Source organism: Podarcis gaigeae, assembly GCF_964106915.1.
Source record: "Podarcis gaigeae genome assembly, chromosome: 9".
NCBI lineage: Eukaryota > Metazoa > Chordata > Lepidosauria > Squamata > Lacertidae > Podarcis > Podarcis gaigeae.
Window position 1 is genome coordinate 32,996,901 of NC_139685.1, and position 26,326 is coordinate 33,023,226.

General features: G+C 40.8%; 1 protein-coding gene across 3 annotated transcripts in view; it reads left to right on the forward strand.

Moving 5' to 3' along the window:
• The window catches only part of GPM6A (glycoprotein M6A), a 176,762-nt gene that overhangs the window by 142,414 nt on the left and 8,022 nt on the right, over positions 1-26,326 (forward strand). For all 3 annotated transcript variants that reach the window (XM_083756005.1, XM_083756003.1, XM_083756004.1), the window contains 3 exons: positions 1,875-2,067; positions 8,025-8,181; positions 24,733-24,886. In XM_083756005.1, the coding sequence (XP_083612131.1) occupies positions 1,875-2,067; positions 8,025-8,181; positions 24,733-24,886 (504 nt within the window). The remainder of the gene's footprint in view (positions 1-1,874; positions 2,068-8,024; positions 8,182-24,732; positions 24,887-26,326) is intronic.

The window sequence follows — 26,326 nt, forward strand, 5'->3', positions numbered from 1 at the left end:
TTGTAGTTTGTTATGAAGAGAGATCAGAGTTGGGGAACCTGTGGCATTCCAGATGTTCTGGACCACAGTTGGACTAAAGTTGAAGAGAATTGGAATCAACCAACTTCTGGGGAAGATGTAGCCCTTTGCCTGTTGCTGGACTACAACTCTCCTCATCCCTAACTCTTACTCATTCTTGCTGGGGCTGATTTAAGTTGGAGTTCAACATCTGGAAGGAAACAGGTTTCCCACCCTTGCATAGGTACACTATGTGGGGAGGCCATGGTTCAGTGGTATAATACAAGGTCTGCATACATAAGGTCCCAGATTCATATCACAGAGTAGACAATGTTTGGTGTCTTTGGACCAAAATGGACCAGTAGATTAATTCCATATAAGAAATGGGAGAGAAGGGGACATCTGGAATAAGTTCCTCCTTTGTTAAGGCAGGTTATTATCTGCACTGGCAGTGCTGTTTGGTAGGACAGGAGAACCATGTTCCCATCTCTGGATATAGTTTTATCCCAACCTCTGCTAGGTTAATTGAAGCCTTTTCTCTTGCATACTAGAATGGTATGGAGGTTTACAAATACACTGCTGGTTCAGCTAAAAATAGTGACAATGCGACAATAGCAATGTGACTCATTTTTGGCATCTTCACTCTCCCCTGTGGAGCAATCATCTGTATTAAAATCATCAATAATAATTACAGCCTCTGGGGAGATATGGGCATTAAAACCACATGGAACTTGGGATTAAGGCACTTAAAGTTGAGTGCAAAAGGGCTTGTGAACTGTTGCAGTTGATTTGAATAACCACGGAAATTCTAGCCCAGGTTTCTTGTTGGCCACACAACTTTCAGCCAGGTATCCATAAATCTAACATTATCAATGGCAGACTTGAGCCATCATCATGCAAGGGAAGTCGCTGGTCCAAGTAGAAGTGAAGCATGAGGAATTAGGGGGCTGCAGGAGCCAATAAAAAGCAAAGAATGTTAAAATGAAAATGGTCTTGTGCTTATACCACATTCCTTGCATGTATACATATAATGTTGAATATGTGGCACGACTGGATTTCTTCAATTCACTATTGTAGATAAGACTTCACTATCTTTCTCTTGATATTATTCCCTCCCTAAGCACTTCATAACATCCTTTTTGAAGAATCTGAAACCATGGATCTATGTTAATCCATAATGCTTGTGTAAACTAATTCATAATGTCAGGGTGCTTCAACCACAGGTAGGATGTTTTGGATAGTTCCCAGAAAAGTAATGTATTTGTTGTTTTTGCTTGATGTAAACAAAGAATCACGTAGCCCCTTAAGCACCATGAAATGTATTGTGGCGTAAGCTGTCATGGACTAATGTCCACATTAACCGGTGTGCGAAGTGTGGTCCTCAGCTGACAGTGATAAGTGAAAGGCATGCCGTGTGCATGAGTCTTATTTCTGACCAAGACTCAAAATCAGGAGGTTTACCCTGTATATTGGATCTGCAGGCTTCCATTTTCACCCCTTTTCTCTACTTTCCTAATTTGTGGCTAGCCACACTCCCCACACTGTTAGAAGAAAAAAGTGGGTTGCCTCCTTTAGGTTCAAGGGCCTATTTCCTGTCCGATAGCAAGGACTGGGTCTTTCAGATCACCTAGCTGCATCAATATTTTTTTTCAGGGTGCTTTGGTACTAGAAAGAAAAGAGAACACTGGTGTCTCTTAGAAATTTTATTTTAGAATCTACCTTGAGGGTATTTGCATACTCAGACTCCCAGCAGAGTGTATAGGCAACACATGACTGCAAATAATGCCCTGAAAAAATAAAAAGAAAACGTGGGTTGGCTTTGAGGCAGAGGAAAATTAAAATATGTTAAGAATAGTCTTCTCTTCTGTTTTATCCAGGGTGCTTTGAATGCTGCATTAAATGCTTGGGGGGCATTCCCTACGCCTCCTTGATTGCCACCATCCTGCTGTATGCTGGGGTTGCCCTCTTCTGTGGCTGTGGTCATGAAGCACTCTCGGGAACTGTCAACATTCTTCAGACCTACTTTGAGATGGCAAGAGCTCCTGGGGACACTATTGATGTCTTTACCATGTAAGTCTCAGCTTAACCTTTGCATTTATAGCACTGCAATACAAGACGTAATTACTAACCCTCCCTATGTCAGGCATTATGCCGGCAAGTGAACAGAAAATATTTGCTTGAATTTCTTCTAAATCTATTCCACAGCATATGGATATAAAATATTTCTCGCTATATAAATATTTCTGTTGATAATTTTTCATCCTGCAAAGTGAGTGTACATTTCAATATCATAAAAGAAAAAAAATATAGGGTTGGATGAAATCTAGCTGTGGGCTGCATTCAGCCTGTGTGGACTATCCATGCTGGTTTCTAAGGAAATGTGAAGGTAGGTGGGTCCATTAGTGGGTGCAGAAATGGACACTGGGTGGAATTAAGTGTCAGGCTGTTACAAGCGTTCTGACCATGCATGCATTTCCTCTCCATCCTCCTATTTAATGTTCTGGGGGTTCTCCTGACCAGAGCCATTTGGGAGGGGGCACAGGAGAAGGAGAGCGGGGCAGGAAACCCCATTGCACAATTGCAAATCCTTGCACAAGGCTTCCACTGGCAGGACTTGTTAAATGTTAGCAGGTCGAGTGGTGGCAAGGAGAACATGGCCACCTAGTAGGAAGAGAGGGTTGTTTTCAACACTGCTTGTGTGCAAGTGGAATGAACTTCCACTCACACAACAGAACTTGGATCTTCTCTTCGTTCCCATGCAATTCCCCCCAATCCCCCATGCAGGGAGTGTTGGAACCTCCAGAGCAGATTATGGGGACATACAGGATATACAGGCAGGGACACGGGTGGCACTGTGGGTAAAACCTCAGCGCCTAGGACTTGCTGATTGCCAGGTCGGCGGTTCAAATCCCCAGCGTTGGTCCCAGCGCCTGCCAACCTAGCAGTACGAAACACCCCTGGGTGCAAGTAGATAAATAGGGACCGCTTACTAGCGGGAAGGTAAACGGCATTTCCGTGTGCTGCGCTGGCTCACCAGATGCAGCTTGCCACGCTGGCCACATGACCCGGAAGTGTCTGCGGACAGGGCCGGCTCCCGGCCTCTTAAGTGAGATGGGCGCACAACCCTAGAGTCGGACACGACTGGCCCGTACGGGCAGGGGTACCTTTACCTTTTTTTACAGGGGACTGAAGGGAGGAATTGAGAAAGTCCCAAAGGATATACTTCACTTTCCAGGAATAGGAAATACTGTGTGTGTGTGTGTGTGTGTGTGTGTGTGTGTCGTGCTGGTAATGGAGAATTCACATATTTTCGCTTGATTGCTTTATGATTGGTGCTCATTAATATTGCTTATATTGCTCTTCTTAAATTTGGTTATATTTTTAGAATTGCATTTAGAATAATGTTTCCAAAGCTGGCTCCACAGCTCAGTCTCTGGTTTATTACTGAATGAAAGCTAACCCGTTTTTCTAGACTTTAACTTAATGAGTCTCTGGGTAGCTGTTATTGCAGAAACATAGTAAATCAATGCATTAAGCTTTTCACAAATTATCCAGGTCTGCTATGTCAGAGCTGTACATGAAACATCAGGCAAGAAACATAGTTATATACAGAGAATTCAGAGACAATGACAAAGTATTTATCAATTAATTTGTTCATTTTTAAAATACAATTGATGCCTGAAGATTTCTTCCATTCCTTGGGAATTCTGTATTTCCCCTGCAATACATACACTTTTGTCTCATTGTAAATAGCAAGAGAGATATATACACATATATAGTGACAATGTGTTGTAGTGGTTAGAGTGCTGGATTAGGACAGGGGAGACCAAGGTTTAAATTCATTGTCATCTATGATATTTGGCGATCTGACTTCTCTATTCCTCTCCACAATCATGCAGAAGAAACGAGCCAGACATTTTGGCTTAGATTTATGTCTGATCATGGCTTATTTAAGTGAAACAAAAAGCAATCCCTTTTGAACATAATACTAAGCAATGAGTAAATACTAGGAGTAATACTAGTAACAAGAAGCAAAGCCAGAAAGTGGTGTTAGGGGATGAGTGTTCAGCCCTCTGGGCTCTCACTTGTGTAGTGCCTCAGGGCTTGGTCCTCTGCCCCATGCTTTTTAACATCTACATCAGGCATAGGCAAACTTCGGCCCTCCAGATGTTTGGGACTACAATTCCCATCATCCCTAGCTAACAGGGCCAGTAGTCAGGGATGGTGGGAATTGTAGTCCCAAACATCTGGAGGGCTGGAGTTTGCCTATGCCTGATCTACATGAAGCTGCTGTGAGAGATCATCAGGGGGTTGGGACTGGGTGTCTGCCAGTATGCAGATGATACCCAGTTCTACTTCTCCTTCGAATCAGAACCAGTGAAGATGGTGAAGATCCTGTGTGGGTATCGGGAGGCGGTTGGAGGATGGATGGCAGTTAACAGATTGAGGTTGAATCCCGATAAGACAGAAGTACTGTTTTGGGGGGATAGGAGGTGGGGTGTGTGTGGAGGACTCCCTGGTTCTGAATGGGGTAACTGTGCCCTGGAAGACCAGGTGTGCCTTGGAGTCATTCTGGACTCACAGCTGTCCATGGAGGCGCAGGCCAATTCTGTGTCTAGGGCAGCTGTCTACCAGCTCCATCTGGTATGCAGGCTGTGACCCTACCTGCCCGCAGACTGTCTCACCAGAGTGGTGCATGCCCTCATTATCTCCCACTTGGACTACTGCAATGTGCTCTACGTGGGGCTACTTTTGAAGGTGACCGGAAAACTACAACTAATCCAGAATGTGGCAGCTAGATTGGTGACTGGGAGTGACCTCTGGGACCATATAACACCAGTCCTAAAGAATCTTCATTGGCTCCCAGTACATTTCAAGCCCTAAGTGGCCTTGGCCCAGTATACCTGCAAGAGCCTCTCTACCGCCATCACTCAGCCTGGACACTGAGGTCCTCTTCCAAGGGTCTTCTGCTGGTTCCCTCACTGCAAGAAGTGAAGTTACAGGGAACCAGGCAGAGGGCCTTCTCGGTAGTGGCTTCCTCCCTGTAGAATGCCCTCTCTTCAGATGTCAAGGAAATAAGGAATTACACAACTTGTAGAAGACATCAGAAGGCAGCCCTGTATTGGGAGGTTTTAAACATTTGATGCTTTATGTTTTTAGATATACTGAAAGCTGCCCAGAGTAGCTGGGGAAACCCAGCGAGATGGGCGGGGTATAAATAATAGAATTATTATTCTTATTATAAGCAGGTGAAAGTGATAGTAAACCATTCATTATAGTTTACCAAGATGTGTGAATCAATCCAATAAAACAACAAATCAGGGTCACATAAAATGTCTTTATCATCCTTGTCTAACACACACACCTCCTGCCAGGATTACAAAACTGATTTTGGAACTAATTGTGGTAAATTATATTTAATCATGCTTATGGCTTCTCTAGCATTTATTGGCACATTTATCTCAATATAACCTGAAGTTCAGTCTTTACATGAAAGATTTATCATGGTTTGGGTAGAAGATTCAAATGGCCAGGGATGTGTAAGCCACCCACTTCTCAGCTCACAAACCATATTGGTTTCTCTAAGCATTTCTGGCAAGAGATAATGGCTCTGAGTATGTTCAGTAACATCTATTCAAGTTCTGGAGCTTCCTAGTCAGAAAGTCTGCCTGGCTAATAGTTTAGTGCCACTCCCAGTAACTGGCCAGATTGGCACTTCAGTGTGTAACAGGGACTTCCTTAGTTGTTCAGCAATCCGGATGGCCTCTGTGAGAACAGGATGCTGAACTAGATGGGCCCTTGGTCTGATCCAGTCGGGCTCATCCAATGGTATTATGTAACTTTGTGATAGTGTCTCTGTAAGATGTTCTATCAGAGTGACTTCATGCTATAAGCAAGTGTGTACAGGAGGATTCACCCAGCACCCATCATTTATATAAATTTAATAAATAATAACCATAAGATAATATTTGAGAAACATTGCCATGTGAGGTAAAGCGACTTTGTGGGTGTCTCGGGATCATTATGATACGTTGCACTTTCACTAACTGAATGTTCCTACATGCCTCCCAAAATTTCCTCTACTATTTATTTGTGAGAAGGGCTATAGTTTTAGCATTCTCCATGACACCTAGTTTTGTGTGTGCAAGGATTTTTAAAATTTATTTATGGAGGAATGTTCAGTCACGCAGACCCCCGCCTGCAATCCGAAGTGGTGGAAACCATTGACAGATTTATCACTTCAGTGAGAACTTTGTTTAGTACCTCTCTTGTTCAATATTTGCCATCTCTTTCTTGCACATCGCAGTGTAGGAGCCTATGACACTTCAGGAGTGTTATTGTTTCCTCTTAACAATTAGAATTTTGTAATGGGTGGCTGGGTAAGGTTGTATGCATTTTCTTACACAAACCATCTGTTTCTCTGTTTAGAATACGGTATGTTCTCAATCTCCATAATGCAGCTTTCTTAGGAAACTTTCTAATTTCATGCTGTCTGATTTTTAATTTTTCAATACCCATAAAGTACAACAATGTAAGTCTACACCATACAATAGATTCAGGATTCCTTCACCCTTTCATCTGACATAGCAAAACTGGAAGTGGCTGAGCACTGATGTGACCATACACTTCCTCTAAGATTCCTCAGCTGCCTTAATTGTTTAAACTTGAGAAAAGAGAAAGCAGCCCCACATCCCTTTTATTCCTTCCTCTTCTGCAGCCTGATGAAATGGCTGCAGCCAGATGGCAGTGACATTTCCGAACCATGTGATTTTGAAGTTATTGCCTACAGTTACCCGACCTCTTGATTCATATTTAGGACCATATATATATGAACAAAATTGAGAACAGACTTTTATTGCATCAGTTCAGGATTAATGACAGCTGCATGAAATTCAGCTTTAATTATAGAAGCTTTCTGGCTTCTTTGGAGTACTGTATACTGTAACACTGTATACGAAGCGAAGGATTAGCAGCATGTCCCTGATTGCCATAATGTGAGAGATGTGGGATGGTATGCATGTACCCTGATTTCCATGCACATATTCACTATGTGTCCCCAGACTGCTAGAATACCCTTCCAAAAGAAACGGATATTAATGACACCAAACATTAAAATAATAGATTGACAAGGTGTGGGAGTTTGCAGCTATGGCTAAACTTTCATGCATTCTTAAATGGCAAGAAAGCAGGCAGACAACATACATTCTTGATAATCTGGCAAAACTTCGTTGACTGTAGTAGAAGGTATGGGATACTGCCATTTTATGAATAATGAATTGACATTCCTTTAGTTAGTTAAGATAATATGATAAAAAAGCTTTTTGAGGAACCTTTGTCTGCAACCTTCATCTGGGCTATTGATAAATACCTCCTAATATCAATGTAAGCATCGTATTTAGAATAATAATAATAATTTATTTATACCCCACCCATCTGTATATACACGTTGCATTGACTTGCAGTTTCCAAAGTATTTTTTTTTAAAAAATGAGGGTGAAGACTACCAATGAGAGTGGAAAGAGAGAAAAATAGGAATTCTGTAACAATTATACTGTATAATAGCTAACAGCAAATAATTGATTTGGAAATGGCCTTGGCTGCACAATCCTAACACTTTCACAAGAACTGATAATCTGCCTACCCACTCCTCCATGTCACTCTGACTGACAACCCTGTGCTCAGCTGTGTGAATGTGTCACGTGCATTGTGCCTCTGCTAGGCGTAGATATTTTAGCAATGGAAGGTGTTTCGCATCTTGTGAATGTCAATGTGGGCATTGGGAGTCCTTTGCTTTTGCAGAGCAGAATTCCATCCATCAGTGTGAAATGTTCAGTTTATTTTCACTGAAAGGAATCTGTAGTTCTTGCCTTAACATATCACTGGTCCTAAGATTGATGTCAAAATATAGAAACAATGCAGGCATTATTATTGTACAGGTATACTGCATGTGGAGAAAAAGGAATCTTTCTTTTTAAAAAAGAATAATCATTAAAACATTAACTAACACAGATACCTTTTAATTACAGGATTGACATCTTCAAATATGTGATCTACGGGGTAGCAGCTGCCTTCTTTGTCTATGGCATTTTGCTGATGGTGGAAGGATTTTTTACAACTGGTGCCATCAAGGATCTCTATGGGGATTTCAAAATCACCACCTGCGGCAGATGTGTCAGTGCTTGGGTATGTTAATATGACAGCCTTGATTACTCATGCTAATTTCAGTTGCATCAGAGTATTTTAATTAATCTATACTAAGTTAGCAAACTCAGTGGACTAGAAAGTGTGTCTCTAGGTATGTATGTGGAGCAGAACACATCATCTTCTTATATTTAAGGATTCCACTCAAAACTCAAGCTTAATATTCTGAAATATGATAAAGGTTTTCCACCAGGAGAGTGATTTAAAGCCCTCTGTGACAGCGAACGAATTCTCATAGATGTTTTAAAAATCAGAGCTGTAAATGTACTTCAGGAGTTACAGTGTCTTACAGAGGCAATTACTTGCATGTCGTATTATTGTATCAAGACACAATAGGCCCTTTCGGTTGATCAAGGGTGTGCAGAGTTGTGCTTCTAAAACTAATTATGGTACATCTGCCTTCGATATGCCCCTTTCTGTGAGATTGCCTTTGGACATTATAAGAAGCCTTCCAGTTTTTGTTCTTCAACGGTGATGTCAGAAGGGGAGCTCCCAAAGGAATGATTCACAATCTGTCTTGCAGTTGCATTTGACCAAGCATGCACATCTTGAAATGTTCAAAGCCCACCTCCATGGAAAACTGAATCATGCAGAGAGAAAATAAGCCCAGTGCACACATGAGATTCCCATCACCCCCATTCACTTGTGCTATTATAAAAATAAAATAGTTCTAGTTAATAGGAATTCAAAGCATCAGAATATTAAACTTCAGAGGGGGCAATGCGGATAAATAAAAGAAGCTAGAATGAAAGAGTAGTTATATTCAGAGAAGTGTTTCTTGTGCTATCTGAGAAAATAAGTATCTCAATTAATCTGTCTAATGCACACATCTTTCTGTATGTGAAAAGAAATGTGGTTATTAAACACAGATGCTAATGCATAATATTAAACTGACTTTTGTAGGAAGTAAGTTGATATACTCCTCAGTTCCTGGTAGCTTAATGCAGATGAATTTCATAGCTGGGTAACAATTGGTAATCTGAAGTGCAACAGTTTGAAAGGCTGTGCATCACATAGGAAAGTAAATACAGTGAGATAAAATAAAGACTGTTAATGGAACAATGGCACTATTGATTATAAGTGAGAATGATACCAAGACATGAACATCCAAGTTTATGTAAAGAAATAAGACTGGGACTCACAAATTTAAGTGTAGAAATGAAGAACAGTCTATCCTCAAGAAAGATGGTGTATCACACAATGTTTGCCTTTCTCCATTTCAGTTTCATACTTTCTGATCCAAATGCATTTATTTGGAAATAAATTCAATTGATTTTGGTGAAACAGTCTTCCAAGTAGATGTGCTTCAGACAGGATATTAGGTTGTAACCACACTCAAGCTTTCTTGGATGCCAAGTGAGAATTAAGCTATGCTCTCAGTGCATTGATAATAATGTAGGAAGCCTGTTCTATCCCACGCCACTTTCACATGTCCACATAAAGTTCCATCCTTTTCTGTTTCTGCATTCACCTGCATTATTTATATTATTATTATTTGCAGAAAATGTGCATTTATTTTAACTTGTATTTTCTCCCACAATATGCATTTTAATTGTATTGTGATTTCTTTTAATCATTTGGAAACTTTTGAGAAATGTGTAAATTGTGGATAAATTAAGTTCCAATCCACCCATTTGTAATCCCTACAAAAATTAGTTTTTTTTAACTGCGTATGAACATAAAGTTAATTTAGTTGGTGTATAAAGCATTTTGCCTAACTGACAAATTTAAAGGCAAGTCTGATTACAAAACCAAATTCTTAGGTTTTCTCTGGACATTAGGCTGATCATACCCTTAATATATTAGTTTTGACTGGGCAACTAAATGATGTTTTGATGGGTTAAGATTATCCAGTTGTCATGGATGGATGGTAGCAGTTGCCCCTTGAAGGGATAAATGACTAATTAAGATAGTTCACCCTCTGAGAGTTATGGCATCCAATGGACACCTGAAAGCTTTAGGTGTGTGTCCAGTTAGAATGGCTGGCCGCCCTGCTGAGGCACTAGTCTTATTGTGGAATGGCAATATGCACAGTGGTTTTCATATGGTATCTGGGAGAACTCCAGTAGATTAAAAAAGGCTGGATGACAGCTAAAGCAAATGGGGTACAAGTGCAGGCATATATCAGAAATAATATGGGTTCGGTTCCAGACTACTGCAATAAAGCGAATCCTCCCCTTCAGTGCATATAAGAGTTATGCTTATATTATATTGTAGTTTTTTAAGTGTGCAACAGCATAATGTTTTAAAACACAATGTACATTATTCAACTGAAAAAAACTTTGTAAAAATGCTAACCTTCAACTGAGCCTTCAGCGAGTCATAATCTTTGGGCTGATGAATGGTCTTGCATTGACTCTTCCTTTCACTTCAACACTTAGAGGCCATTGTAGGGTTATTAATTGGCCTAATATCAATATTGTTGTGTCTCAGGGAATAGGGAGGCCTAAGAAGAGGAAGAGAGATGGTGGGGAGAAAGGAGCAGATGAGAAGCAGCGGCCAAGCCAGTTCCCTTTGCCAGCTCTGGCTTTTGCTTCCTTCCCCGCTGCCGTGCTGTATGATTCTCACAAAATGGCCTACCTCAAACTCCCACAGAAAAGGCATAGGGAAGCTCAATGGTCCACCCTGAGAAAGCATGCTTAGCCTCCCTGGCTGCAGGGGTGGGAGTGGAAAACCCTGGCTTCAGCCCTAGCCATCTCCAATCCCATGGCCAGAAGAGGGGCTGTGGGGGCTTCCTTCCCCTGAAAGCAGCTGGGCTGCCTGTGGCTACACCTGTATTCTGATAAGGAGCAGCAGGAGTTTCTGCTCCTGTAGCTTCATCTCCCAACGCAGCAGCAGAAGCTCCTCCAGACCTTCATTTTTTTTACATAATATCTGAGAAGTGCATTAAAGCAAGCAGAATAAAATGAGGTGTGCCTGTATAACGTAAGTGACCAAGCACACAGTCACGCCTTGTGGGGTCTTCCTATAAAGGGAAGTAACCTAGAATCCAACTGCTGTGTCAAGTTTGTAAGTCACTTTGAAGGCAAAGTCTCTTGAAGGCCAACCTTGACATCACAGTTATTACAGATCTGGTGGATGTATCTAGAGCACCATTTAGACAAGGTTCGGGTCTGCTTTAGTTGCCAAGGCCCAAGGACACAGAAAGATGCTCGAAAGCATATGGCCTGTCTGGAATCTGGTATTATCCAGAGGCACTGCCGATAAAACCATTAAAGAGAGAGGTTCATGATCTGTGGCTCACAGGTAGGTCTTCTTGTCAATGACGCCCTGGTTGTGGAATAACCTCCCCACTGAAGTTTGACTGGTGCCAACACTTTCCATCTTTTAGTGCCAGCTGAAACCCTTCTTCTTCCTTTTGAGTTTTGAGATATTTGCCTGTGTGTTATTTATTTTGACAGATGGCTTGTTTGATTGAAATTCTAGATTGAATTGTATATGGTGTTTTATGCTTTAGGTTTATATATTGCTACACACCCAGAGGTCATCTCATGAAGTATGGGATATAAATCTCATAAATTAATAACCATAAAACAAATAAATATTTTTATCAGCACTTCTTCAAGGAGTTCAGGATTCTACTGTTGTTTACTAGCATACTTTTCACAGTACATAACTCATTGTGATTAGTCCAGGAACAGCTTGCAAAATAAACACTTTGGATTTCTCTGCTGGTAACTGACCATCTTCTTGTGATTGATGTTCCCAAAATGACAATGGCTGTGTAACGTTCTCACTCTCGCAGTTGCTTTGCCATTACTGCTAAGTTATTTATTATCTTTTTACACATATGCTTGCAGAAATTCTTAATCATTAATAAGATTTCAATCTCTGTCTGTAGAATAGCTTTCTATCAGCCACATAAATCTTCCTTTGAGGTATTCACATCAATTTAACATGATAAGCTGGTATCTTTTAGTACTATTTTTGTGGTGCTTAAGGGATATTAACCAAAGTTTGATGAATAGAAGCAGAAATGGCTTGTATTTCAATACTGGATGATTTTCCTTTTGGATTCAGTACAACAATGAGAAGTAATCCCATTTTAAGAGAGGTCTTGGACCTGTATCGGAATATTGCTTGGACAAATTATTTGGAACACCTACTTCTACAATGGAATTGAACTCTTCAATAACTGTATCTGTTGAGTAATTGTTGATAACATAACATTCTCAGAACGAGAAGATGCGAAAAGACAGAACTATGAACAGGAAATGAAAACAAAGATGGAAATAACTACGAAGATGATTTGATGTATTGTTGCATGGTATTCATATGTTACTGTATTTATTTTTAAATATTATGTATGCACCCCAAAATTATGCATGGTGAAAGGCAGGTTTAACAACAACAACAACAACAACAACAGGCTTTGCACTCGCAGATGTGTCTTTTTATCACATGCACTAATGTTTTCAGTGCCTTCTGTATGCATACTGTAATATCATAAATGTATTGCAGACAAATGCAATGCACTGTATTTTATAGTAGGGAAATTTGTACTCCACCAAGAATAGCCAGAGAATTATGCCTGATGCCTTTCCTGGGTACATAAAAATGCTCAGACTGTGACGAGGTCTTTACTTCTAAGTTCAAACTTATTAAACATAAAAGAATGCACATTGAAGAAAAACGACCTTACAAATGCTCAGAATGGGAAGCCAGGCCTTTGGCTGATTAACATTCTATGTTCTTTGAAATGTGTTTGTGGGTGATTGGTTTGTTTTTGCTTTTCTTTATATTATGCATTTTGTGTCCTTTACTGTATTTTAATGTTGTGAACAGCCCTGTGCTCTTCAGATAAAGTGCAGCATGCAAATCTCAGTTATTAGCAAGGCTGTCACAGCAGATAGAAGTTAAACAGATAGTTCTAATACCATAGGGTGTGGTTTTGATTCCTAAATTCTGTGAATGGGTTTTTGGGGTTCGGGTATAAAACTGTTCTTCGCATACTTGCTACTTAACATTTAAAACTTTTGGCTCTCCAAAGCCAAAGGGTGTGCACAGGTGTACTTAAGTTGTGCAGTGAGCCCCCTGGGGAAGCGCACTCACTAAATTTTGTAAGACATAGAACTTTCTCTTCCAGATTGAGCACAAAGGAAGCTGGTTCTGTGGCTTTACAGCAGTGGCTAAAGCTGAACCTCAAGGACTGCCTAATCCATTAAATTACTGCTTGAGCACTGAGGTTTTTGTGGGAGTGACTGTCAGAGACACCCATGTCTTGGGTGCATGGCTCACACCCACTAGGAGCCATGAGTTTAGATGGTGGGGCCAGTTTTGTGCAAATCCCTCGCAGTTGCGGTCAGACAAGCCCTCTACCTATTGAACTTCCAGCAAATACTAAAGCCTTTCTTTCTTTTTTTTATTCCAGCAAGCATTTTAATTCAAGTCTGATTTTTTTAAAGTTTTAACTGATTTTTTTACCCTTTCTGTATTGTATCTCTTTTACACAGCTTAGAGGTTATTGTAGACAGGGCTTTCCTTGAACACCTCCTTTGTTCTCATATATGGTGCCCACCTGAGAAGTGCCAGAACTGAGTTCCGGTGAGTTCCAGCTGGAAAAAAAGAAATCCCTGTCTACAATAAACTCTAAGCTCCAGCACCTCTTTTTCTATAAAAAGAGAACCGATTGTAGATAAGCAGTATATAAATTGTTTAAGTAAAATAAATAATAAACTGAAGTTGTCACTAAGACACCTCTCCCCTAAGGTAGTTTTCAGTGGTCTGACCACCCTGCTTTAAGGAGGGCAAATGTACATTTAACTGGAAAAAAATGTACATTCAGCACAGTATACCTGAAGCATGGGGGGCAAGCCAGATTACTGAATCAGCAGTATATTGTGAAGATAGGAGTAAGCTACTCTTATGCTGCAGGAGAAAACCAGTGTAGTGAATCTAGATTTAAGTCTACTTTTGTATGCACTGCAAGGGACCACAACATTTATTATCTATTGTGGTTCTTTTTTTGACCACTGCATGCCTTAACAGGCTTCTAATACAGTCATGCATTACTACTCATCACATAATTGATCAGCTTCCGTCTCCTTTGATAGTTCTCTTTCTTGCCCTCTGGAAGAAGCAGCTCCAAGTTAATCTGCTGATCCAACAACTCACTTGGGCATCTCTATTTATTGCCCTTCCCATATTCCAGGTGATTTAAATGATCCTACTACCTACAAGGTCAGTCAGACTGCTGTGTAAGAATAATACACAGAAGGCTTACATTTCTATGCCAATCACTCTTATACTGAAATGACATACAAAGAAAAGAAAAGAAAATAAAAGAAAGAAAGCCATTTGTGTGGGAATCAAAGATGGAAAAATAGCCCAGTTAAGTCTTATTCTAGAGCAAACATGTTTTTCAGTGCTATATCCTAAATGTTTAGAGTCATATCTGTGGACACAGAGTTTGGGTTCAGGTTCATTTGTGTAGAATAAAATTAACATCCTTTCTTAAGGTACAATCTAGCCCCAAAATTTAATATGAGATAAATTAGGAGTACAGAATGAAATGTATTTAATATTTAACATAGTTGTGCTCATATTGGCTTAACTTTATATGGACGATAATGGATATTGACTGCCAGAATTTGAGGGATTTTGTAGTCAGCTAAGTTGGATGGAGAAATCGTGTCATTATCCTAGTGATATATGCCTCAGCATTATTATTTGCATATGCAGGCTGGGTAAAGGTAAAGGGGACCCCTGACCATTAGGTTCAGTCGTGGCCAACTCTGGGGTTGCGGCGCTCATCTCGCTTTATTGGCCGAGGGAGCCGGCGTACAGCTTCCGGGTCATGTGGACAGGATGACTAAGTCATAGTCTGACTTAGTCATGGCTAAGTCATGGTCTGGTGAACCAGAGCAGTGCACGGAAATGCCATTTACCTTCCCACCAGAGTGGTACCTATTTATCTACTTGCACTTTGACGTGCTTTCGAACTGCTAGGTTGGAGGAGCTGGGACCAAACAACGGGAGCTCACCCCGTCACGGGGATTTGAACCGCCAACCTTCTGATCGGCAAGTCCTAGGCTCTGTGGTTTAACCCACAGTGCCACCCGCAACCCGATGCAGGCTGGGTAGAAGATACAATTACATAATGTTCTGGTTTTCCATAGTTCTGCTTATGTACTCTTTCACATTCTCACTTAATGGTTTTTAATGGTTATTGGAAGAGATTTTTCTTCCCAGAAGAAAAAGAGACATGCTTTGAATGCATCCATCTTGTTTATATTGAATGTTTATGTAATGTGTTTGCATGTGTGGATTGAAACAAGCATGATAGCTTGCTACAAATGAGCATATGTCTAAGTACTGCATGTTGCCAACTGAATAATGGCAGAACTATAAAAAACAGGACTGCTGTCAAAAATCACTACCCACCCCAGTCCATAGCTTCTGGTTCAATTTATTCTCTGCCCTGGTGCCATTTAATTATCCCTACATGGCACAGTGATTTGTAACACAGGTGGGAGATTGGGAAGATGCATCATAATGATGTCATGAAAGGAATAAGTAGAACTAGATATTCCAAGGGGGTAAGAGGAAAATGAAGAATGAGTGATTTATTTTCATAAAACCTGGCAGTCCCAGTAGAAACCACTGTTCATTGGTTTTCTGCTTGGCAAGCAAGGAGGTGATAGAAGTGATGAGGAAGAAGAGTAGCAGGTGATAATAATGGTAGTGAGGAGGTAGACTCTCTAAGCACAGAATCATAGAATTGTAGAGCTGGAAGGAACCCCAAGGGCCATCTAGTCCAACCCTCTGCAATATAGGAATTTCAACTAAGGGAGCTATGGAAGGTGTTTTCTCCCAGGGCCCCCCAAAACTTGCAGCCAACACCAAGACTGCCCAGGCTACTTTCATTAACAATCAGAATGCAATATGAATACTTTCCAAAGAGAATTATGCTATGCTTTATTTGGATTTACCTTTTCACAGTTATGCTGACTCTGATGTCAACTGTCAGACATTTCCTTCCAAATCTTCAACTGCTAGGAGTTTGAGTAGAATCTCCATTCTTCATAAGATGAATGTATAATTCTACACATTCACTCACAGCTGGCAGGTTTATTTTTATGCTAGTAGTGGGCTATTCATCACCTTGATTGCTACTTAGCTTTATAATAAGTAGACTGCACTATCGCAGGCCCAGCTGCTTGTATATAGTAATTGCAACTACGTAGTAGGCACTCTCTTTGCCATTCCATTTATGTCCTTTCTAAAGGGATCTAATTCAATTACCAAATATTCCATTCTTCCCTCTGGTTCATCATGATAATTAAATTGTTGACTGCCGTGTCTGATTCTTTCATTCCTTTTCAGCTGAGAATTTACCCATAAGCAATATTTCATTTACCTGTGACTGAATCCTAGGACTGGGTCTGCATCTGTCTACCTTAACAGGATCGAGAGATTACAAGATAGAGAGTTCGTATGCCTCTTTTGTGGCATGCAACATCTCTCATGTGAGCATGGTAACCATTTTTCTTGTTGCTGTGGCAACCTTGCACATCTCCGTTAAGGACTATTCACCAGCGTTTTGAAATAGAGTTCTGGGTGCATTTAGTAGGCGTGGGCTGTGTCATGTCCTTGCATTTGGTGTCACTCTGCAAGTGGAGGCTGGCAGAGCTAGACTGAGGCATTCCACTGTCATCCCAGCCCAGGACAAAGGGGGTTGGGATTGAGCCCTAAGTCAAATATATGCATGCTTATTGTGGGATGTGCTAATAATTAGGCTCTTGTCGCAAAACAAAACAGCATTGCAGTGGCATTGTAGGCAGACCTACCCACACAAATGCTTGGGCTGGAGTTTAACAAGTTCCAAATAGCTAATTCAAGAGAACAGAAGCCCAACTTTCAATAACCTTATGCTGTCAGAAGTTGGTAATTGATTGTGCAGCAGGCACTTGAACTGTCTCAGATATATTTTTCTTCCCATAACATTTTTTTTTATATCATGTTCACATAGGCTTCGCTGTATAGATTTAATTACAAATATTACTGAAGTATGATAAATTACTACGTATTGATTCATTATTAATAGAGCATTCCACACATCGTTCTCATTTTCTTCCTCATGAAAAACAGTTGGAGGCAGGAAAGTAAACCTGGAAGAATCAATCACATTGACATCAATTAATAATGCAGAAGGGAATATATGAGCATTTCAAGAAGAAGGAAGGACCTAATTTAGAAGCTGTGACTCAGGGTGCTTTATACCCCCTGCTGTATATGCTTCATCTCTGCAAACAGAAAACGAGTAAGGGAAATGAATCCTAAAGCAGGGATGAAGAACCTGTGGCCTTTGAGATGCTGTTGGATTGTAACTCACATCAAACCTGATCATCAGCCAGGTTTGCTGGAGTTGGCATCTAACATCTGGAGGACCCCTGGCCTAAAGTTAAAAAGAGGTGGAGAATAGAAGTACCAGTGGAAGAACCCTGAATGACTCTTATTCTGACCAATATGCCTGTTCTAGCTGTTTTGCTAGTTCTGCTGCTGACATTGTCACCAACAGGGAAGAGACAATTGGGAATGAAGAAGAGAAACAATGTGGATGGCAGCAGGCCAGCACACTGGGTGTATACCCAGCCTCCTCCCCAAAATGTCTATCAGGTTCTTAATACTTAGTGTAACAAGAAATAAAATGAAATTGTCTTTTTAAAACAAAACAACAACTCACAAGGAGATACCTTGTAAAATTGGAAGGCTGTTCAGGTTGTGGTGGCGGTAGTTAGATCTTGCTGTAATTTATAATGGTTTAATTGAAGATTGAAATGTTCATCTGTATAGGCACAAACTCATCTGTAGGGCCAACCCTACCATTAGGCAGAGCGGGGCAACCTCCTCAGGTGGCAGGTGCTTTGGGTGGAGGGAAAAGGTAATGAGGCATGGGAGGACAAAGCTGTGTAGGACCCCTAAGTCAAACTACTGCCCCCAGGAGACATAACAAAATCCTTTTTCAAAAACTACAGGTTGGCTGACAGTACAATCCTGTGAATGTCTACTCAGAAGACACTTGGACTTGGAGGATAGGATTGTTAGTGGCTAATAGCCATGATTGCTAGGTTCTGCCTCCACTGTTGCAAGCCTTAAGCTTCTGAATATCAGTTCCTTCATGAATATGCTCCAAGAGGTGTCTGTCCATAATTAGGTTGACTATAATGAACTTTACAGTGCATAAGACTTATATTACTAGGCATATTGTTGCTTGGCCAAAACAGTGGCTATGTAGATCTTCTGACATACAATCTGGTAAATTTCTTCAGCTTTCTTTCCCTTTCAACACGGTATTAAACAAATTTAGCCTTGGTGAATTCAATAGAAGAAATTGCTGTAATTTCACATATTTCATTATAACTATGTTTTACATGACAGTATTAGTTGGTATTCTAATAATAATGACCTAATAATAATTGTCATCATGTAGAAGAGGGATTTTTTTTACTCAAAACCAGAGCAAGCATGAAACTAAAATTAGAAATAAAATGAGACTTACATTATCTGTGCAGTTCTAGTCATGTCTACTCAGAAGTAAGTCATTTTAAGTTCAGTGAACTGTACTGCCAGATATGTGTGTATAAGATTGCTTTAACTCTGAATAAATAAACAATCACACTTGATCTTAGCCAAAAGGCCAAGAAGCCTTTTGTTTTTTATCCTGGTCTGTGACCGCAATAAAGTTCATTCATTCATTCAACAATCACAAATTAATTTAGTCTACAGACATAATTCTTCAAGTCTTCTTAATTTAGGATACTGACTGAGATAAATCAAATTCCACTTGTATTCAGCTCTGAGGCATATCCAAAAGCCATTGTTGTTTTTCCCCTTTTATGTAAGTAAGCAGTTCTGCAACTATCACCTCATCCTAAGCAGTTAGCATCCAATCATATTTTCTTTTTAAAAAACCTCACTTTAAAACCCTGCAGTATAAGTTCTCTATTTTTTTCGCAACTTTTTCAGGTGGAAGATTTCATGCACACCAGTTCAGCATACCTGAAAGCCTTGCTATGATTTTGCCAGTCTCTGTGATTGATCCCTGCTAATCTAGATGGCAGATCAGGAGGGTGGACACTGGCAGGATAGTCCTAATTATGGGAGGACTGTTGCATAAAATGCAGTGCATTGTGGTATGCAGCATTCATTGATTATGAGGTGGGCTGGGGAAGTCCACTAGCAAAGCAATATCCAGATCCATTTCGCTGTTGGCAGGCTAGGAGGAAGCTTCTTCCTTTCCCCTCCCATTGACTGAAGTGGGAAGGAAAGGGAATTACCTATGCTGGAATCAGGATGTGGGTACTCTTGCACCAGATTCTAGGACATGTCAGGGAAGTGAGTTGGCTTTGAATGCACCATATGCATGCCTCCCTGACATACACTCTTCTTCACTGGCAGCGAATCATCAACAGAATGGCTGTGCCAGTGTACATAGGGACTTTGGGTAATATAAGTGTTGTCCCACCAGTATATCTGTCTCTGTCATGAAGTATCACTTACACTGTTCTCAAGACCCCTCAGCCAGCTTTATGGTAAGTATGAGATTGCACTACAGTGGTATCTCGGGTTACAGACACTTCAGGTTACAGACGCTTCAGGTCACAGACTCTGATAACCCAGAAATAGTACCTCAGGTTAATAACTTTGCTTCAGGATGAGAACCGAAATCGTGCTCCGGCGGCACAGTGACAGCGGGAGGCCCCATTAGGTAAAGTGGTACCTCAGGTTAAGAACAGTTTCAGGTTAAGAGCAGACCTCTGGAACGAATTAAGTTCTTAACCTGAGGTACCACTGTATATACACTAGGTAACCAGCATATAAAAAAAAAAACACCTCTGTTTATTGATTTAACCCATTTATGCTGTACTCATCACAAAACTTTCCTCAGATGGCTTACAGTATAAATGTACAGGTGCAAGTATGCAACAGTCGTAATCTAAAGCAGCTTAAAACAACCATGACAATAGGAACAGCAGTAGATAAGAAGGCAGCAGAACACCAGACAGGAGAGAAAAAATAGGTGTCAAATGCCTGAGAGTATAAAGAAGTCTTTACCTGGCACTGAAATGACACCAAGGTTGAAACATACTTAATGGAACTAACCTTTTCCTCAAACAGAGTCTAGATTGCTAGTCCCACATAGGACCCTGGGGGCCAGTTTTTATGTTAGAGGAGTGACATGGCTGCTTTCCTTGCATCCACTCCCCACTTGCTCTATCCCACATGACTGCCCCATTTCCACTGCTACTTTCTGTCTAACCAGCAAGGCCTGGGAGCTGTCCAGCAGAGTCGGGGCATGAGCCTCTGGAAAGGTTTCCAAAGTAGCTGTCCAACCAAGAAATGCCACAGAACAGGGTGCTGAGTAGAGTGACATTTTGTATCAGCATTAGCTTGGCACCAACTCATCATCCTTATACCTGCTGCACCCTTTTGTAAAGCATCAGCAGGGCCCTGATCCAATAAACTTGCTGGTTTTTACATCATTCTTCAAACTAGGTCTCAGGATGTGAGGGCCCATTCTGCTAGATACTTGCACTGTGCTGCTGGTCTGCTGCTGGTCCATCTGCTCAGACAAAAGTTATGTGTTGAACATCCATGTCTGAATACAAATCCTTGCGTTCAACTGCCTGGGTTCAACTGCTGGCAATGTGGCCCATATGATCCTTTGATTATCTCTGGTTGGCAGCTCAAAACTGCTGTTTTGCTTTGTAATTATCTGTGGCATTCAAAAAAGAGTGCCTCCAGACTGTCAGTATTTTGCAGGAATGATTCAAGTAGATCCAGAACTTTGGGTTTGTGCAATTGAAAGTGCTCTGTCACCCTAGCACAACAAATCCAATTTTAAAAAGGACCTTTTTTCATTTTGGAAAGCAAGAAGGAAAGGCATTTAAAAGTGAGGGAAGGAATGAACAAATGATTAACAGGAAGACCTGTAAACATCCCACAAGCAAATCAGGATGAATCCATACTCATTAAAAATGGATATAGTCTAAAACAGGATGAATGCTGAACAAATAGTTCATCAGGAAGAGCCCAACATCTATTGCTGATCAAGATGAATGGAAGATGTAACATGAATAGCCACTAGGCCATTACTGCTTTGCCGTACCTTACCTTATTCTAATATTAGGCAGCTTTTAATGGAGCCTTAAAGGGCTGCTGATTTTTCAGTTCATGGTTTAGAATAGTAGAGCAGGATACAAGGAACATAAAGGCTTATTGCGTTGTGCCTGGGATGACATGGGAAGGTAGCTTCTCATTATGTGATTAAACCCTATGTTCCCACCCGTCTGCTTCCTCATGTTACAGGCATCACATGGTAAAAACATGTTATTTTCAGTCCTCTGAATCAAACCATGGAAGCCTACAGGATCACCAAAATGGGAGTGTTTTTAGTCTTTACAAATTGCAGAGTAATATATAATTAACTATACTTGGGGGATCTTTTCATTGCACCCAGAATTAGTTTAAATGGTTGCAGAAACAAAAACATTTAGTCAGAGAGGAATTGAAGACCAACCTTTTATTTTTAGCCTACAATTTGATATTCTTAAATGACTCTCTGCTTCCAAGTAATTTCTCCAGTTAGAGTGCCTGGGGTTGGCAGAGATGTCTCATCTGCTTAAGTAATATTGGTGAAGTACAGAGCTATAAAACAGAAAGGGGAGGAAATGACAAGACGTAAAAGGTAATAGGGATTTAAAAATAAAAAAATAAAAAGTGGGTTTGCTTTTATTTGTTAAAAGTTCCCACCCACCAATATATTTCTCATGCTGCACAATGCTATGCATACCTACTCAAAAGTAAGCCCCATTGATTTCAGTGAGACTCACTTCCAAGGAATGGTGCATAAGATTGCTGCCATACTTGTTTTCTTAATCCAAATGATGGTAATCTTGTGCTACATAACAAATTAAGATGAAGAAAGTTGAGGAATTCTGGGTTATTTTAAGCAACTGTTATTTTCCAATCCTGTGGTTGTCAATTAAAACACAGCGGGGTCTACATGGAATCAGAGTGCCCTGAAATGCTTAATATGTAGAATGAAATCCAGCATCACCAGCCTTTCAGAAAACAGAATTAATCCTTCCTGCCTAATATGTGCTCTGTGCATATTGTGATGTTCCTCAGCAACCAACACAGCCCTCGGTGTTAGCTCTACTCACTCTTTACAAGGGATTTAATAAGAACATAATTCATACAAACCCTTCTGTAATGCTACTAGTAGCAGCCCATATGGAAAAAACAAACCTCCTCAAAAGTTGGCAAAATAGAATAAGACATCAGAGCCCTCACATTGCACTACAAACAAACAGGATCTAAAAAACTACTTAAACTTATAGAACAAAAAAGGAGAGAACTAGACTCCCTAGAAATCAACAAAACAATGATCAAAATTTATACTCTAAAGTCTAAACAATGCTTCTATGAGTATGGAGGGAAAAACTCCAGACTATTAGCAAATAGGTGTAGGAAAAAAGCACTCAAAGCAAGCTGAGGTGAAGGAGGGCTTTTCCATAGCTAGTGGTGAAACTCAAGAGGATATGTTTTCTGAGACATGCTTTCCTTTCATTACATATGTTAATCAGCATAAGGATGTAACACATACTGCTGCTTCTCAAATATCCCTTTGCAATGATTTGCTAGTGCAAAATGTGTTTGCAGTTGGTGTTCCTGACTGGACCGTATAACATTAATGCTGCCATTTATTTATTGTTGTAAAACTTGTAGACTTGAAATGAGTGTATGTATTGTTTGCTTATTGTGATATTCAATAAATATTAGGCACATGGGTGCATGCATACACACACACACATACACATACACATTATGTTTCATGTTGTGGTAGATCCATTAGAAAACCAACTTCTGCATGGATCCCACATGTTCAAATTTCAGACAATATAAATGAAGAAATTATTCATGTCTCAATTGCCATCTCATCTCCTTTTCTGATGTATCCTTTCCTACTTTGTGGAATAACTTTATAATTAATAAACCACTTTCCTTCAGCTGGAACCTGAGGCAGAGAGGGAGTTCAGATGGGAAGCCAACTGCTATTTGAAAATATGTGCTTGCTGTAACCTCAGCCCTCCCCTTCCCCTCTGCCAAGGGTCTTTAAACTGAGGGGAACCATTGGGCAATAGGAATGTCTACAGGGTAGCTCTCCTATGGCCTACAGTGGGTGTGGGGAACTTTGGCCCTCCAGATGTTGCTGAACAACAACTCTCATCACCCCTAGCCATTTGCCATGCTTGCTGGGGCTGATGGGAGTCATACTTCAGCAACATCCAAAGAGCCAAAGGTTCTCCACACCAGGCAATGACTGCTGCCTGGGTCCTTTTGCCCACTGTGGCTGGAGCCACGATAAGGAGAAGAGGCAGAATGAAGGTTAACAGTGATTGGCGATGGAGTGAATGGGTGGGATGATGGGAAGAAGGTAAAGGAAGGGAGCAATTGCAAGGGGTAAGAAGGAGGTGATGGAGGTCCAAGAGAAGAGGAGGAAGCTAAGCACAATTTGGCAGGTGTGGGGGGGGGGAGGTACATGGAGGGAGGACTGAACACAAATGATGAGCACAGGAAACTTCCTTGTACTGAGCGAGACCATTTAACCCAGTTTTGTCAACACTGACTAGCAGTGACTCTTCCAAGGTAAGCGAGAACCTGTAACCTGTGTTATAGTCCCTCTGTGAATAATGGCTGTGGTGTGCTGTGATTGGGTGCTGAGTTCCACCATTTCATCTGCTCCATCATGGCAGAGTTAGCACCAGTGCTATTTTCCCCCTTCTCTCATTGAAATTATTGGGAGGTAAATTCTTGTTGCCATAAGTGGAAGGTATCTCTGTGGATTGAAAGAGCATAGGATGTGTTCCTCCACCGGGGTGTCAACTATAGGAGGTGGAAGGGGCTTTGGCCCCCTTAATATGTGTGGACAGAGAGTCAAGCACCCCCAATATTGAGGGGGCCACCATGTCCTGCCACCACTGGGAGAGTGCTCATGCACCAGGCAGGGGTGAGACGTATCATGTGACCTTGAGCCCCCTCATTGTGGGAGGCAGGTCAGTGACCCTGTCCTCCACTTTGCTGCCCACACCCTTCCCATTACTCCACCCCATTTCAGCCCCTTTGCCAGTATATCTGTGGTGTTCTGCTAGGATATATGTGTTGGCCATGGCTTATCTGCCGTTCTGCCAGTGTAGGTTATATTGTGGATACATCTGGCTTCAGGTCATGTCTTTCTTTTATAAAACCTTATGAGCTTGATTCCACCTGATCCATTTATATTGAAGTAATTTGTGCAGATCCTTTTATTGTGAACCATAAAAGCTTGCTTACCTGAATTATAATCAGATAAATTCAATAAAGTATTGGAAAGTTTTTACTTACAAATAAATAAATATGTGGGATTAAAACAAACAAATAAATTATAAAATTTCTTCCTTGTTCTATGACTGGCAGGATTTTGGGGGAAAGAAAATAGTCTTAAATATTCGTCAGGTTTCTGTCTCACTCTTTTCTTATTTGTTACAGTTTATCATGCTGACATATATCTTCATGCTGGCCTGGTTGGGCGTTACAGCGTTCACCTCTCTGCCTGTTTACATGTACTTCAACATGTGGACTATTTGCAAAAACACTACCCTAGTGGAAGGGGCAAACCTCTGCTTGGACCTCCGTCAATTTGGTAAGTGAATGACTTGTGGATCAGTTGTATCAATTTTCCCCCCAAACCTCATTAAAATGCGTGCATCACTTTTAGAAATACTAGATCAAACATCTAGTCAACAAATGTCAGTGAATAAAATGAACACATTTTAGTCAGCCTTGCTTGCAGGTGCAGGAGATAGTATTTGTGGACACAATGATGACAGCTTGTAAATTGTACACATAGTCCCTTTTCAGATTTCATGCTAAGCCAAATTGTAGCACTATGTGTGTTAGTAGCAATGAGCCTTGAGCTTGCATGCTCCCTAGCTTCTTTTACTATGCAAGGATAAAATTAAAATTTATTGCAGTTTTAAATAAACTACAGTTTCTTTTTACATCCAAACAAACCATAGTTTAATGAGAGTTTTAAAACTTCTAATATCTTGCCCATGGTCACAGCAGTGGAGAGGCAGGAGGGAAGGAATACATGAATCCAAGGCTCGTTCTTGCTTGTCATGGTTTAGTCTTACAGCCAAACTGGCCCACAATCTTTCTAACTATTGAGTGCCAGACAATTATGGCTGAGCCCTTTATTAGCTGAGGTTATTAGAGCATCATTCATGAAGGACAAGAAGCTGGGTGGTCCCAGATTGGTAGTGGTGGTTTGGCCACCACTGATGATACCCACTTCTTCATCTTCTCATTCACATCTTGGTACTGACTGGACATAATTCCTGATAATGCTGTTTTTCATTTGCCAAGTCCCAAATGGCTTGAGCCATACATATAGTCCACGTTCTTCCTTAAGTTCAAGTGCATCCTTTAGAGAAAGTGAGACCACATGGTGAGTTTGATTAGTATGTGTAGAGAAATGCATGGTGGCTTCCTCCCAACTATTATACTTGCTTCCCGCTAATGAAGCATCAAAATCTGAGCCTGGCTGGGCTGACTTTTAGTGGTCAGAATTAAGCTAAGCTCCTATAATGTTTCATAATATTTTGGATATTAATGCATTGGTTTATATTGCTGGTTAATTGTTTAGCCATTTTATTAGCATAGGCTGGGGCACCAGCTATGACCCTACCTGGACAGAGCTTGCCTTGCTTCAGTTATCTTTGCCAGGGTAATCTCATGTTCAGACTACTGTAATGGGTTGTACATGGCACTGCCTTTGAAAACAGCCCTCAAAGATCAAGTAAGTTTTTATTATGTCTGAGTGACTGAGGGAGTGGTGTTATATGAGCACATCATACTGCTGCCTCACCATCTTCACTGGCTCTTAGCCTATTTCCAGGTCCAGTTTGAGGTGTGCTTATATGTTGACCTGTGTGCTTATATGTTTCCTGACTGGGACCATAAGAACTTCTCAAAGCAAGGTGTGCTGGGTGGCTTTGGGAAGCAGAGCCTTTTTAGCAAGAGTAGTCCACCTGTGGAATCTGCTCAAGACAGAGGCTGGTCTGGTACTTAGGTTGCTGTG